The 17486-nt window shown below is 34.5% G+C and overlaps 1 protein-coding gene across 9 annotated transcripts; it reads right to left on the reverse strand.

Annotated features, from left to right (window-relative positions):
• Positions 1-5826: 5826 nt before the first annotated feature.
• Positions 5827-12908, reverse strand: LOC133858752 (uncharacterized). Of its 9 annotated transcripts, XM_062294218.1 has the most exons (4): positions 12480-12908; positions 6792-6859; positions 6497-6556; positions 5827-6095 (listed from the first exon to the last, which is right to left on the reverse strand). In XM_062294218.1, the coding sequence occupies exons 1-4, from the start codon at positions 12552-12554 to the stop codon at positions 5960-5962; spliced, it is 339 nt and encodes a 112-aa protein (XP_062150202.1). In that variant the 5' UTR covers positions 12555-12908; the 3' UTR covers positions 5827-5959. The 9 variants fall into 9 exon arrangements, 1 of the variants encoding a protein (XP_062150202.1); XR_009898576.1 differs by lacking the exon at positions 6497-6556; XR_009898574.1 differs by lacking the exons at positions 5827-6095; positions 6497-6556; positions 6792-6859 and adding exons at positions 7207-7444; positions 8721-8967.
• Between the last annotated feature and the right edge of the window lie 4578 nt (positions 12909-17486).

A 17486-nucleotide genomic window follows, 5' to 3' on the forward strand; every position in this document is an offset into this window, starting at 1 on the left:
CATCTGCATTAGATAGTTACCTTCCTCATGTGATGAAAATGTGCACTATGCAAGGCTCCCATAAGGTACATTTTTTTATCTCTGATTTTTTGCTTCTGAAAATTCTTCTAAGAGAGTTTTTTTTTGCTAAGATGGTCAAATTGACCAACTTGCTAGTTGAACCTAGCCCCATAAATTCTAGCTTCCTTTCTAAGGTTGCAGCACCAAAAAGAAACAAGCAGTTATACTTCTGAGCTCATTGTTATATGAATAAATTCACTGCTTATGTGCTGACTCAGCTTTATATTTTGTCATTCATGGTGCAAGTAAAAGAAAAATGGTGCTGCTTCTTAAGGGGAGAGTATCAGATAGGGTGTCTAAGCCTTAGTAAGATAAGGTTTGACTTTTGACTGATTTAACAATGAATTTCTCTCTTATTTCGAAAATTCAGTTGCTTTAAATCATATCAACGAAGATCATACCTTATTGAAAAAGTCTTCACACACACACACACGCATTGTATGAGTTAAGTTGACTAATGAAAAATTTCTTTCTGCAGAGAAATTTATGCGCATTGATTACTTGACTTTTCTTTATATGTTTGCAGATTTTTAACAAGCTATCTAACTGTTTTCTTAGGTTTAGATAAATGTGTGCGTTAAATTCTTGTTGAAGCCCTAACCTTGTTATCTTCCTTTGATTATTTCTTTGGAAATGTTTGGTTATGGTTTTTCTCTGAATACTCTGTTTACCCTTTGTCTTTTTGAGACAAAAAGGGGTAGTAATTTTTATTTTTGGACCAGGAATGTATTTCCAAACCGGTCAAGTATTTTTTGTCCCAGAATGGCCAAATGGGGAGTTTGTTCGTATTTTATATTGACAACATCCTGGTTGACAAAAACACTTTATGTAATAATGGTTGCTTTTTAAACAGGTTTATCGGTTTTATTTAGAGTCTTCAAGTTATATGGACATTGTTTGTTTCAAGCCATGTGACTGGTCACAAGTTTCTAAAAGATGTCCATGAAGATTCCATGCAATTTCCAAGTCAGATCAACCGGTTCCTATGCAGTCGTCTGGACGGGCCTTTGAAGGCGTCCAGACGCCCCGTAGTGTCTAGAAGCTTCAGCGTTGAAGACATCCGGACGTCAGAGCAACACGTTCGGATGCTAGGTCAAGCTACTCCAAGTTCTACATGGAGTTGGATTTTAGTCGACACTGCTTGGGAAGTTTATACAAGACGTCCGGACGACGTGGCAACACGTCCAGACACTAACCAGCATTTCAGAATATTCCAGGTTTCCTTTACGGACGCGAAAAGGAGTGACAGTGAAGACCGTCCGGACATGGTCCTGTTATGGGCAGAATTGCGCTATTTTGGAAAGACGGTCGCAGAAGACTATCTGGACGAGGCTAACTTCCGTTCGGACGCCAGCTCGCCAGAGTCCGAATTTGAGCAGAATTAGGTTTTCTGTAAGCCTATAAATAGATGGCTCTAGGCTTGTTATTTGTAAGAATTAAGTATAGAATTTCATAGTGCTTAGAGAAAGTGTTTCAGGAGAATTGAAGATCCGCTAGCTCTCTAGCCGTTGCTGGTGTGTGCTCTTTGTTTCGTGTGAAGTCTATCTTAGAGGCCGGCCTTGAGGTAAAGGATTCCATTGAAGACCCCTTCAAGTAGGAGACTTGGTTGAAAAGTGTTCACGATGGGCTTCGTGTTAGAGTTAAAGGTATGACTACTGCATCAGAGGCATGTGAGTACGAGTGTCTTGTAACTAGCTTTGTCTTCGGTATAGTGGATATCTTGGATTTGGTTGCCCCGAAGTGATTTTTCTCTTCACAAAGTTTTCACTTTGTCAACAAATATCTTGTCTCTTTTATTTTCCGTATTTAAGATATTTTGTTGCACACGAACACACACTTGGTAATTTAGAAGTCATTATTTATTTTCAATTTTCAATATTCTTTAGGGTTTGGACATTTTGGAGCCTTTTGTATCATTCCCCAAGCTTCGGATAGCATTTGGGTGAGTTTTGGTAAGTTTTCCAAAACCCTAGTTTTTGGGTTTTTGTTTTGAAGTGTAATTTCAAGTGTCAAACCCTAAGATTACCCAATGGATTAGTATTTGTTGTTGATAAAAATTTAAATGGAACCCTAAAATTCTATGGGTTTTCCATGGGTCTAGCTCTTAAGCATGTTTAGAGATAAGTGCGAGTCTAGAGTAGAAAAAAATGCGTATGTATTGTGTAATTTAATAATGCAATAATACATTGCACGACTTTGGTTGAGGATTCTTCCACTAAGCTGTAAATCTTGCAACCAGCGAGTATTTTACTCACTAAGAACTTAAGGAATTTTATGTTATGAATTTTTAATTAAACTATTGTTGTTTATGTTGATTATGTGCTTAAGATGATGAAAAGATATTTGAGAGGGCGATTGTGAAATGTATATGAAATGGTGTTGGAAATGTTGATATGATATAATGATTGTGAATGAGTATGAATATGAAATGTTGATAGAGATAGAGTTATAAAATGTTGATAGAAATATGATTATGAAATGATGTTTGAGTTGTGAAAATAGATTGATTTATGAGATGGTAATTTGATATAACAATTGAATTGTGGATTTGGGATGTGATTACTAAATGATGTTTGAGAAATGTTTTGAAAAACATGGAATTGAACTGAGATACGATATTGAAGTCATGTTTGAGAAATGTTTTGAAGAACATTGAATTGAATTGAGATATGATATTGAAGTCATGTTTGAGAAATGTTTTGAAGAACATTGAATTGAATTGAGTTGAGTTTTCATGATATGTTGAAAGGATGTGGAAATAACATGATGTTGTCTGAACATGATAATTTGCATGTGTGATAACATGTACACTGAGCACAAGTAGTGTGGATACACTAACATAATGAAAACATGAACGATGGAATGAACCCGGTCGATGGATGTCCTATGGGAGAAAGTTGAGTAAGACCAGAGTTAATGCTCGTGGCTTTAGAATTGTATAACCATAAGTGGATGCTTTTGGTTAGAAAGTGATCCCTGCGGGTTGATGCCTTATGGGAAGAGTTAGAGTAAGACCATAGAGTTGACGCTCTTGGTGTGGAACGATTCCTACGGGTTGATGCCTAATGGGTGGAACATGTGTAAGACTAGAGTTGATGCTTTAAGTTATAGAAATAACAAGTCCAGAGTTGATGCTCTTAGCGCCAGTGAGTTGATGCTCCTGGAATTAGTAATACGAAATAGAATAAAAACATGCAATGCATGATGATGTGTGATGTGATTTGAAATGATGTTTGTATTTGTATGTGAACATATTGGAATGAGATTAGATGTGATTTGATATGATGTATGTATATGTATGTAAGCACATTAAAATGGAATTATTATTATCATGATGTACCTGCGTTTACTCTATCAGCTACGAGACATTTCTAAAATTAAGAATCACTTCATTGGTAGCTGTTACTGTAAATGTATGGTAGAATGAAAAGCGGGTTTGTTTAGAACTCTGTGTATAATTTACTCCTGAGGTGGTGAACTCATACTTTCACCTGTACGGACGTGGCTAACACCACGATCGTATAGATGATGATATTTTGGTTGCAGGTACAACAGATGTTGATGACGGCCCTGTGGCTAGCTACTTGGGATACTACGACTAAAGCACGTCGCTCGAGTCGTAGAGGTGTTGGAATTGGATGGTCCCTTTTGATGTATATTTTGCCTATGACTAGTGTCGCTTGTGACACATAGTTTGTTAGCCATTCTTTTGTCGTGTATATAACTTATGTCTAAGCCCTAAACAGTAGACATTAAATGGCTCTTTTATATAACGAATAGTTTATGTTTTAGAGTTGATTTCCGCTGTTTAGATTTGTTTTTCACTGCATCTATATTATAACTTTGATATATCAGGTACAAATTATGGAACTCGTATTATGTGTTGGTTGAGTGACTTATAGTCATGCCACTATGATGACTCATTCGTATGTTTCTAAAAAAAACAAAACAAAAAAAAAAATAGGGTCGCATGTTCAAAATACAAACTATCCGAGTTTGACACACATACGACTAAATGCGAAGACCCTCAATCGTAGTATCCCAATTTCAATGCCACAAGGTCCTCATCGACGTTTACGGTACCTACAACCAAAGCATCAACATCTACACGATTGTGGTGGTAGCCATGTTCAAATAGGTTAAAGTATGAGTTCACCAACTCAGTAGTGTAAAATACACTGGGTTTTCACAATGAGCCAATCTCTTTATTTCTACCGCATGTTTACAATAACAGCTACTACCAACATGATGCTTCTTTTTTTAAAGTGTTTCGTAGCTAATAAGGGTAAACATAAGCACATATAAATAGGAGCAATCTTACTACATTATACATTTATACATATATATCAAGTGACTTAGCTATACTCGTATACAAGCATTCCACAACTTTAGGGAGTACAAGCATACACGCATCTCTAAGCATAAAAATCAGTGACCTCATAGCATAGTTATACAAGCATACAAATATTCCACTACTTCAGAGAATACAAGTATGCATGCATGCACACATCCCAACATGAAAATAAATGATATCATATATTGATCATACGAACATACAGATATTCCACTACTTCGGAGAATACAAGTATACAAGCACATCAAAACATAAAATCGTTCAAATCAAACATAAAAATCAATAACGTAAAAACCTGGTCATACAAGTATACAAATATTTCACCACTTCGGAGAATATAGATGTACAGGCACATCCAACCTTGACATCGCTTAAATCATTATATGCAATCTAGTCGAATAGAAATATACATATGTTCTTTCCCATTGAGACTCATAGGTATATTAATACATCTAGCATGGAATACCTCATAAAACATCATAAAAACTTCTTATAAACTCATGTCATGCATGTCATCATAATAGGAGGCAACTTCGGCTCATATTATTAACTATGGAGGCAATTTCGACTCATATTATTTACTATAGAGGCAACTTCAGCTCCTATACCTTCATTATGGAGACAACTTCGACTCTCTTTACTTTTACTATGGAGGCAAATTAGGCTATTTAATCTCTTTATACATAACCATGCTTATACTTCATGTTTTCATACTCTTATACTCAAATAACATCATTTTTTTACGTATTCTTTCAAACATGTCATGAAAACTTAACTTCTCGTAAAGCTCATAAAACAAATAAACATATCTCAAAACACATAAATCATCTTCAAAATATTTCTCAGCATAATTGAAAGTATTGAAAACATTCTCAAGCATATATCATTCTAAAATAACTGAAAAATAATAGACTCCTAATTTACTTTGTGTGTGTGATCAATTTGTAACAAAATATCTAAATGCAAAATTTAAAGAAGACGGATATTTTATTAACGAAGTGGAAACACAATTAAGAGAAAAATCATTCCTAGGTAACCAAACCCAAGATATCCTCTATTCAGAAGACAAAGCTAATTACAAAGCAGTAGCACTTATATACTCCTGATGCAATGACCAAACTTTGAACTATGACACGTAACCCAACATAAACACCTCCCAACCAGGTCTCCTAGCTGAATGGGTCTTCAATGGAATCCTTGAGCTTAGGGCTTCTCCCTAAGTTAGACTTCACGGGTTGATCAAATCACACAGGAACCACCCTGAGAGAGCTAGCACATATCACAATCTTTGCCTAAACACTCTCTCTTATTACAAAGGAATTCAGTACTAAATTCACTAAATAATACAAGCCAAGAGACCTATATTTATAAGCTTTTGAAGACCTAATACAACATTGATTCGGAGTTCTCGACGGTAAGCAACAATTGACTTCCATAATGCGCTTCAAGCGTTTCTTTATTAAGCTTCAGTCTTCACGTCCGGACGGTGTTGTCCTAGCGTCCAGATGGTTGCAAGCTGTCTTCACCAAGCATGTGCTGAGCTGTTCATAATCTTCTCAAAAACTGAATAGAGTCCGGATGGAGTTGCCTAGAGTCTGGACAGTTGCTTGTTGTCTTCACTAACGTATCTACTGAGTTGTTCAGAATCTTCTCTAACATTGAAGGGCGTCTGGACGTTTCACTGGGCCATCCAGATATTTAAGTTGTATTATTTTTTATTAGCTTTCCAACGACACCAATTTCATCTCAATCCAATACTTGAGTAGAAAGTTATGATAAAAATACTGAGACGTGTGTAGAATCTTCCTGGAAACCAGAAATTGCCTTTTTTTTGCTTGTGACACTGATACTTGTCATATTAAGACCCTTTCCATATTGGAGAAATAACTATGAATATTCTAAAGACTCTGAATAATTACGGCATCCCTGTTTCAATAGCACACTTACATGACCGTGATTTTGTCAACAGAAGTAGCCAATAAAATTAACAATAACCTTGGCTCGAATTTAGAACACTATATTGTTTTGTGCCAACAAAATCATTGAAAGTTTAATATCTTTCTCAGTGAGTAGAATACTCACTTTGGTTGCTTGGTATTTGGCTTAAAGATGGATTTCCAACGAAAGCTTTGTAATGTACAACTGCATTATCACATTACATGACGCATTATTACTAACACAATATTTCTAACTCTAAATCCTCACTTAGCTCTTGAATTGCTCAAGAACTATGACCCATAGAAAACCCATAGAATTTCTAGGGCTCTATTTGACAACCCGTTAACTAAAAACAATAACCCGTAAGATTATCTTACGGTTTGACCCAAAAACTACAAATTAACAACACTTAGACAAAAACTAAAGTTTTGGATCCTACCTTGATTTCTCACCAAAATGCAACCCAAAGCTTGGAGGTTGTTTAGAATACTCCAAAATACACAAAACCTAGAGAAAATTGAGAGATTAGACTAAAATTCTAAAAAATCAATACAAAATCTAGAGGAATTGATAGCATAACACATTAGAGCTGACTGAATTACCTCAATACATAGATTAGAAGTTACTTAGTTTTCTTTACATGTGACATGCACACTAGGTGCATCAAAACAAGTGCCACAGACGGCACATGAGCATACATAATAAATTACAACAAATATAAACATTATTCTAAACATTTTACATACAACAAGGAAAGTAAACACAAATAGATACAAATAAATACAACTAGCTGGCAAAGGGATTCATGCCTTCACCTTCCTGACCTGCATCAATAACTATGCAAATATGAAGTCATCATATTTACATAGCTACAAACAAGTGAGTCATCTATTTTCATAGCATAAGTTCCAGCTTTTGTTGATAGCTATCTTTTCAGCTATTTTATTATTTAGACACAGTATGCATTTCATGAACATTTATCCAAGCAATAAACAAATATAATATTTAATCATTTTAATAATGAAACATAGAATCATCCTCAGTAAGTACTTCCATACTTACTCTCTTTAGTGAAATCTCTTAGCTCATATTCTGCAATAAATACATATATACAAAGAAGATAACACATATATTAGTTCTTTTTCCAAATATTAGATCCATCACTTTCACATCCATTTATTTATCATTTTAGTCATGAACATCCAAAGGTAATTACTTACAAGTCTTTAACGCTAAGCTTTATGTTTAAACACTGAAGCAAACTTAAAGCCATTGTGACGTAATGTTTAAACATAAACCTTTAGGTTAGAGTACCTTATAAGTATTTAAGAGTAGTTATGATTATCCAAAAGAATTACCAATTAATTCAAGAGAACACTATAAGAATATACGTGCTACAATGATTCATGTTTAAACACCGAAACATAGGCAACATATATTGTTAGGGTTTATGTTTAAGCATTATGTCGCCTATGTTTCGGTATATATATAAACAAGATATAATTATTACTTATGAAAGTCATAAGATTAATCATAAGTACTAACATGATTTATGTTTAAACACCGAAATATTGGTGACATAATTTTTAAACATGATTCCTATATATATACATCGGGTATAATTATTACCACAATTTCAATTAAAGAGAATCTAACACAACTAACCCATAAACAGCCAAGCAATTCGGCCATCAACACAACAAGACCAACCAAATACAATTACACCCACTCGGCCAAGCCACCACAAGAGACACCTATAACCAAAATAAGCCTTAATCTCAAACATTAATTTCTAACATCAAACACACATTCAATTTCCAATAAAAACACTAAAATCATCCAAACAACACCCAAATCTTCCCCTCTCAATTGCCCATTAACAGAGAATCACTCCAAAAATACAAACCTACCATCAAACCTCAAACTTTTAGCCTTTCGTCCAACACTACAAAATTAACATCCAACCAATTCAAAACCCCAAAATCAATCGGCAACAATCAACCCGCAACAACACCCATAAAACCCCATTAATCTACAATTAAAACCATCTCAAACAGAACAATAGAAAACCCCCAACCATTGGGCTAAAACCCATAAAAGTACAAAAATTCCATACCCAAAAACCAAAACAACCAAAACTCATCATCAACTAAGCTTCAAAATCAACCACAACCTATTCAGTTAAACCAAAACAAATACCAACTAAAACTCCAAAAATCATCACAACTGAAATAGTGGAACATGGCCAAACAGGGAAATCAAGCTTCAAAACTACTTCGATTCAGCCAAGAACAGCAATCAAACACCCACTCATTTTTTCAACAAGAATAAACCAAATAAACCAAATGGAATCATTAGAAATACTTACTTTGAGGATTTTTCATTTAACACAAAAAACAACCAGAAAATCACCAAAATCGGCAAGGTGATGATCCTCCACGCCACTCGCCAGAAATCAACCTTGAACCATCGGAAATCACTTCTTCTAGCTTCAACGGCGTCACCAGCTCCAAGCACCGACGACCCACCGAAAATCGCACCTCTCGGTCTCTCTCTCGATGAATCTCTCTTTGTCAAACTCTTTGTATCTCTCGTTCTCTTTGTCTGTGACGACCCTTTTTTTTTTTTTACAAAACATTTGCATAAACATTAATCCCTTAAAATATAAACGGAATTTCAGAGTGGCTCGACGATATGTCGCAAAGCCAACATATGGTACATACCCCAAAATATGTACTTGGTAAATTAGAATATAACATCTATCTACTATGTAACGGAAAATATAAACCTAATAGCGGAAATCACATCTTAAACATCTATCATAAATTAATCATAATCAAGAGCCAATATTACATTTATCTATTTAAGTCTTTCCTCAAATTAAATACATAACATAAATGACTTATACAATAACAAGTGACACAGATGTCACAAGCCATAAACAAACCCATAAAACAGAGGATGCCCTTGGACCTGCAATTACGACTGTCGCAGCGAGCTTCGATCATAATATCCCAAGTGCACATCTACACACCATCAACTACGACCGGATTACCTGCAGCTAAAAGAACATCATCTATACGGTTGTTGGAGTTTGCCACATCTGTATAGGTGGAATTATGAGCCCACCGTCTTAGCATAAATAAATACACTAAGACCTCAGAGGTATACTATTCACCGAGTTTTCACAAAAAACTAATTTTTCCTTTTTAGTAATGCGTACACTATAACAGCTACCAATTTTATAAACTTTTGTTTTAAAACCCCCATAGCTGATATAGCAAACACCGACTAATAGAAAACATTTAAACATACTAGGCAGCTAAGATTATAAGTAGAAGTTCTGTTATAAAAACAACTATATACGACCTCACCTACGATAATACTTTGTGGTTTGTTTGCTCAGGTTTACGTAACCCTTAAGTTAGAAAACAATGATATTTAAATCATGCAACCATCCAATAGAAATTGACATAAGCTCTTTTCCATTGAGACTCTTTTGCATAATAATACGTCTTGCAAAACTACTATATATAAAACATGCAACACATTCCATCAAATCACAATGTATGTATGCATATGCATGTACTATGAGTCGTGGCTCAAGGTTATGCTCTTGTGGCACGTAAGTAACCATATTGTGCTCTTATGGCATGGAAGGAACCATGTTGTGCTCTTGTAGCACGTAAGTCACCATGATGTGCTCTTGTGGCACGTAAGTAACCATGTTGTATGTCATATGCTTATGCTTCATGCTTAAAACAGTATACATTTCATGAATCATGCCTTTAACACTTGCTTTCTTTATAAAACATGAACAGTTCAACATGTCATTTCTTAAACAATTTGCATAATATAAATCTTCAAACTTTATACTCATTCTAAAATCACATTCATGTTCCATTGCAATCACAGTTTTCAAAACTCCTAACCATACATACCGTTACACCATTCATTCAAACTCCACATATCATATTCATACTTCAAAACATCATCATAATTTCAATATACTCAAAAGTACTCCAATCATCCAAAACAGATCATAATCAACATACAGTTGGTTCAGGTTTATAAAACAATATATATTTTGCAATTCCTCATATATGAAAATAACACTTCTCAGTTAGTAGAATATTCACCTGGGCTGCATTGGACTCATGACTCCAACTCTACATTGGAGAACCCATTGAAGTCTCCAATCCGGACACTATCCTGTAAACATTGGTATCATTAGACTATACTATTGAACTCATTTTATGACACTTAGACTACTCGTGTGCTCACATGTTGCGTTACCCGTGACTAAGTCTAGTTATGCATCATAAACTATTATTAAATTAACACTTAGGTTTAGGTTCCTATTATTTCATGTTTATTAACACTAAGGCGTGTTTATTATTTTATTAACTTATCTATTGTTGTAGCATTGCATTATCATTGCTAACCCCATTTTATAACTTATTATTTATTTATCAAGTTAATAACATATATCTAACTTACATACCTGTACATGTACATGTATATACATCTGTGTGTATATATATATACACACATATAAAATGCTCACTAAGCTAAACCCTAATCCGAATATGCACAAAGAGTGGCTTAGTGATTCATTTTTATCACGTTTATTAACCTTAAATATATTTACTATTTTATTCACCTACTACTACTATTACTAACTTATATTGGTTGTGTTAAAGTTATTTAAGCTAGTTACGATTCTACGACATTCTCATTTTAACCACCTCATTTAATACTTTTACTTTTATTAGTTTTTAACCATCCAAGTAGTTTAGGTTTAGGACTTAATTGGATTAAACTATAAATCCCTTGACATTTCCATCTTCAACTATCCTATTCAACTATTTATTATTTTGTTATATAAATACTTAAGTGATTAGATTATAGAGCCATAACCTTATTCCAAAGCTCCAAGTGAACGCCTAAGCCAAACATCATCAATTCTAAAAGCTTAGCCAAATAATCAAAACTTAACTAAATATCCAAATAATCCATTGTAAAGAATCCAGCCGTTTACCATAGCTACCCATCAAATTAGATTCTAAAATAAACATTATTCTTAATCGTTTAATTTATCAAAACGGTCCCTTAAGATTCATAAAATATAAATCATAGCCCATGATAATTTTCAATCTAACAAGAAGCCATGATTCTCCTACTTCTAAACCTTCAATATCAATGGCCATTCATGAAAATAAATCAAAACCCCTCTTTTACATACAATCGGCCATAGCCATTAAAGACTGCCAACAATCTACACCACATGTCCAACAACTCTTTCATCAAAAACTGCACCCACTCCGTTAAAGAGACCAACTCCAACTAGCATTTCCATCAATGATCAATCTTTATCAAAGAATCACAACTTAAAATCAAACCCATCCATAAACATTATACTCATTCTCTAACAAACAACCATAACCAAACATTATCACTCAATTTAAAACTTCCAAACCAGATTTGGGTTCCACTAAAACACTTAACCAAATCATAAAAAATTTCAAAACTTACCCAATCCAAACCACTCAATCATTTAATGAAATCAAAGAATTAAAACACCAACTAAAACTACCAAAACATAAACCACATTCAACAATTCAACACCATAGAAGACCAATCTAACAATAGGCATCCCAAATCAATCGATAAAAATACCACAACAATCAACCCATCAACAACTCTATGGAAATCAAAGAACCATAAATATAAGCACTTAACTCAATTGGTTCTAAACTCCATGGAACCCAATCCCAACTTTAATCAAAAGCCAAGATAACCACAAACATCAAAAGCCCATTTGGTATCCCCACACAAATCCCCCAAAAATCAATCTAACATCAAACACCTAACATGTATACTACCACAAACACATCCAAAAGCATAGCTCCCAATTCACGACTAGCAACACTACAAAGCCTAACTTCCAAATTTACCAACAAATATCAATTTATTCACATACACAACCTCAATTGGAGGCCAAAACAACAAATACCAAACCCCAAAAATCAAACTTCTAAGCAAACCGGTCCAAGAACCGACAATCACCAAGGCAGAAAATCCATCAAAGATCAAATCTAAAAGCTAAAGGGAAGATGGTTTTTACCTCAAAAATCCCTCTAGGCCGGAGACCCATTTTTTTCTTCTTCTTCATCTCATGGCCGGATCTCTCCATTAGCATGAATCTCTATCTCAGCTTGTCTCTTCTCTTTTCACATATCGCCCCTCTCACTCTCGGCATATCTTTCCATCTCTCGGCAGTGGCGTGACAGAATAGAGGAGAAGGGAAAGAAAGGGAAAGAAGAGAAAAGAAAAGGCAAGAAGGGAGAATGAGCTGCGTGTGAGGCCAAGTGAGAGGGAGAAGGAAAAAGAAAAGAAAGAGGGAAGAGACTCGGTCAAAAGGGGAAAATGGGAAGAAAAAGAAAAAGATAAAAGATAAGGTGACACGTGGCAAGTTGTGAGTGGGTGGGAAGAGATGATGAAATCTTCCACAGCCAATCAGGCTATGACATGTGACAAATGGAGATTACTTTTATTTTTAAAACCCCTAGCTTATATAAATTACAGTATGACCCACTAATTTAAAAATCCTATCTTTTGATAATTAATATTTGACCCCACATATATTTAAACCACACTTTTATTAATGTAATTAATTATTTATTCAACTAGGACCCACTATAATAATTACTACTCTTTCTATTATTTTATCTCAAGCATTTTATTTTGATAACACGATTATTATTACCTATGATATAATTATAAACCACATCTATTTAATAAATTGAATTTATTAAATTTTCAAATTTTCTATTTAATTTCTTGGTCTTTACGTTATCTCTCTCTGATCTCTCGTCTCTCGGTCTCTCAGATGGAAGAACAGAAAAGGAAAGAAGGGAGAATCAGGGAGAAAAGAAGAGAGAAAGAAGAAAGAAAGAAAGAAGAAGATGTGAGAGAAAAAGAGAAAAAAGAAAAGAAAAGAAAGAGAAGGGACGTGCGAGTGTTTTTAAAAACTGAAGGGAGAGGTGTTAGATTTTTATAAAGGGTGAGGGGTAACTTATCTTATAAGTTTAATAGATATTTTCTTCTAAACTTCTCCATTAAGCTTAGTAGATATTTAAAACATCAGGTTTTTATTACATTTTTATATAACCCATCATTATTTTCCATACTAGTCATTATTATTATCTTCATATAAAGTCATAACTTAGATCCATTTATTATTTTAACTATAGTTTATCCAATAATTAATATCATCACACCAATAATATTATAATACCAATAATATTATTATTTTAATTAATTCATTGAATATTTAAATCTATCTATTTATTATTTAAATAAATCAGTAGTATTTTTAGAACCTAATAATAATTTCCTTATTAATAGAATCAGGGTTTATAAAATAATATAATTAATCAAAATTTATTTTTATAAATATTCACATAACCTCTTAAATTCCTCAAAAATTAATATTATGCCTATTATATATATATTAATCTAATGAGGTAATTACTTTTTCCCCCCATGAACTACCAAAAAATGCGCGATGCCCCCATGAACTACCAACTCGACCATAAAAGAGCATCAAACTATCAACTTTACACATTTTGCCCCCTTTCGTTAGTTAGACCGGTTAACATGGACGAAATATGCCTATTTTGGACGTTAATTTTGATTAAAAGACAAAAATGCCCTCAATTGATAAAAAAAAATGGTTTATTAATTTGGTTCAAATTTATTAATAAAAAATATTAAAACTAATATATATATAAAAGAGCATAAAAAAGAAGAGAAAAAAAAAAAAGAATATGGGATGGCGTGCGAGCCACCCCAGAGGTGGGTCCGGCCACCTCTGGGGTGGCTCACGGCCACCCCGCAACCTGGGGGGGCGCGCGACCACCCTAGGTTTTTTGGGGTGGCCTGGAGCCACCCCAGAGGTGGCTCACCTAAGGGGTGGCCGCGCAGCCCCCCAGGTTGCGGGGTGGCCGGACCCACCTCTGGGGGTGGCTTGCAGGCCACCCCCTCCACCTAAGGGGTGGTAGCCACCCCTCCGACAGCACCCCTTCTCCTTTTGTTTTTGTTTGTTTTTTTTTTAAAAAAAATGTTGAGGGCATTTAGGTCATTTTTGAAATTGAGTGAGGGTATTTAAGTATTTTCACGAGTTAGGCTAACAGAAAGGGGCAAAACATGTAATTGTGGTAGTTGAATACTCTTTTTTAGTCGAGTTGGTAGTTCATGGGGGCATCGCGCATTTTTTGGTAGTTCATGGCGGGAAAATGTAATTACCCCTAATCTAATTTTAATATTAAATTAAGATCTCTTAAGTCAGGAATTAAAATATGGGGCGCTACACAACACAAAACATCAAATTATAACCAAACTAAGAGATTAAAATATGTAAACTAAGGGGCTTGAGTGTGTAACATTCAGCACTTATCACAACCCCGAACTTACATATTGCTAGCTTCTTAGCAATACAAACTGAAAATAAAAATTAAAACAATAACTAGTCTACCTCCTCTATCATGGGAAAGACAATTGCATTTAACATATGCAATAAGCATTTTAAACCTCTAAGGCTCCCTAGTGGACAAGTGAAGTCTCATGAGGGTTTGCCAGGAATGATACCCACAAACCTTATGCAAACCATGTTATCCAAAAGAGTGAAGTGCTGAGTGCCAAATATTGTATATTTGGACCCCTTAATTTGCATTTGCTAAACCTTTAGTTTTGTTATTTTTTAATGTTTTTAGGTAGTTTTGGTGTTTTTTTTTATTTTGTAGGTCATTGAGAAAAAAATTCGGTCTTTATGTGGAATTGCAAAGAAGCGGGAAATGAATATTTTGCTTGTTCCTTGTTCCAATTTTCTAAAGAAGCCTAAGCTTACAAAAAGGACCTAACCCTTTTTGTTCTCTGCAACACGTTCTCTGCATCATGGGGTGGTCAAAAGACCAAGGCTTGGAGTTTATTTTTGTTCTTTGCATCATGGGCTGATCAAACCCACAACCCATGCAAGATACACATGCAAAGAGACACAAACCCAAGAAGAGTTAGTTCGTGCAGTGCAAGGAAGACCCAAAAAAAAGGACACACGTGAACTTACCTGGCAGAACCGATTCTTTCCATGCAAACCCACACCTTAAGGACTGAATAGAAGAAGTAGCAAGTCTGAAATCATGTGCCACGATTTGCCCAAGATTTCCTGAAGACTTGCAGCTATATATATATCTAGGTTTTATCCTCTATCCATGATAGGAACTAGACATACATGTGGAAGGGCAGTGACCAGTAGCTCTTTACGTGATAGGGACCGAGATACAGCTATGCGGAGACAAGTTCTTTTCCTTTAGGAGTCTGCAACACCGAAACTAGAGCTGAGGTGAATGTGTACATGGCAGCAAGTGGATTCCTTTTTTTTCCTCAACCTGTAGCAGTCATGTGTCAGTGCATATACACATGAAGTCATGAAAGGCTTGAACCAAGTTTAGTTGATTTTCGGAAGGAGAAAAAAGGCAACAAGTCTGAAATCACGTGAAGAGGCTAGGAGGTGTGTAAAACCTAGACCAAGACGTGCGAAATTTCAAGGGACTTAAACTGGAAACAAAAGCCAAAAGAAGGAACACCGAACTGGCCTATTTTTCCCAAAAAGACAATAAAAATAGAAAGAAACAAGTTCTCTTTCTTTTGGAAGGCAATGCCCAAAATTCTTTACAAGCAAAAGGAAAATAAAAAATAAAAAATAGAAGACACAAGCTGAACCTGCAGGATTCAGCAGAAATTGCAGAAATCTGAAGACAAGAGGCGCCATTTTTTAGCTTGTTTTAAAAACCCAGCCTTTCCTTATAAAAAGAGGGAGACACCTGCAGTTAAACAAGTTCTTTTCTTGTAAAAAATTAAGTCCACAATGTGACTGGAGGGTAGCTCCAATTCACGCTGGTTTTGTTATTATTCCAGTTTTATTTTGCTAGTTTTTGTTCTTTGTATTTTGCAACATAGTTTTTTTTTTTACTCCTTTGTAAAAATCAGACTGTGACTAGAGGGTAGCTCCAGTTCATGCTGGTTTTTCTTCTTCTTTCGGTACTTAAGTTTTCCTTTTATTTCCTCTCTTTTGTAAACATTAATTTGTAGTGTAGTTTAGAGGTTTGTGTTGCTTCTATTTCCTGTTTTCCCTTCCTTTTACAGTAGAGTTTTGAGTGGTAGATTTAATTTCTTGTTTTTTTTGTTTGTTTGCTACACCCGAGTCCCTTTGGGCTTTTTGTTCAATGTCTTTAATAGTTTTAACTCAAGTTAGTGTGTTGTTTTTAGTCATGGGAGGCTAAAATCTTCAACTAAGGTTAAGGATAAAACCTCACCTTTGATAGCACACACATTCTTGTTATGCTATTTGTACAATCCGATGTTTATTGAAACATTATCTAAGTCCCATTCATTTTATTGATTTATGTCTTTAGAATGAATGTTTAGTTATTAAGAAGTTATTTAATGTGTTTTAACCAATTGATACATCGATTTATTTGATTGAAAGAGGATATCCATTGTGATTTGTTTATCAAACGAATACAATGGATGATTTGATTTCAAATGGGTATTCGTTGTGATTTATCTTTGAGTTAGATTCATTAAATGATTTAACTTACATTTTTAGGGAACTTAGACAATGAACAAAGTTTAAAAGTTTATCGGGTATATAAATAAAATACAAGAGTGTGTTGTTTGATTTGGTCAGGCGAATTCTAAAACCTTAGTATTTTTTTTTATCATTTGTTCTTTATCAACTTTAATTTTAGTTTGCTATTTTACATCTTTAAACCCAAAAATTTGGAACTAGGTTAAAATAAAAGTAGTTAAAATATAAATTTATTTTAGCAACACATTTCCATGTGGATTGGACCTCGCACTTGCACACACACACTATATTGCATATGATGCGTGCGCTTGCGTGTACTTTAAAACTCACAACATGAAGTATCCGAAATTATGATTCTCATTCATTAGCAAGCTTAAAAAGATAAACTCCATCTTCAAAATAAAATGGAATTCCAAAGTCTAATCACTTACAAATGACTGGTTAAGGCATCTCAAGTTCAATTTAGTATAGGGTGAACTAATA

Source organism: Alnus glutinosa, chromosome 1 (genome assembly GCF_958979055.1).
Source record: "Alnus glutinosa chromosome 1, dhAlnGlut1.1, whole genome shotgun sequence".
Taxonomy (NCBI): domain Eukaryota; kingdom Viridiplantae; phylum Streptophyta; class Magnoliopsida; order Fagales; family Betulaceae; genus Alnus; species Alnus glutinosa.

Excerpts from the sequence above, each read along its gene's own strand:
- LOC133858752 (XM_062294218.1), bottom strand. The coding sequence starts at position 12,554 with ATGCTAATGGAGAGATCCGGCCATGAGATGAAGAAGAAGAAAAAAATG. Across the intron at positions 6,557-6,791 it reads CATTTTGGTGAGAAATCAAG|TTGTACATTACAAAGCTTTC; the intron begins GTAGGATCCAAA and ends GTGATAATGCAG. Across the intron at positions 6,096-6,496 it reads CCAAATACCAAGCAACCAAA|TGAAACGTCCAGACGCCCTT; the intron begins GTGAGTATTCTA and ends TGGATGGCCCAG.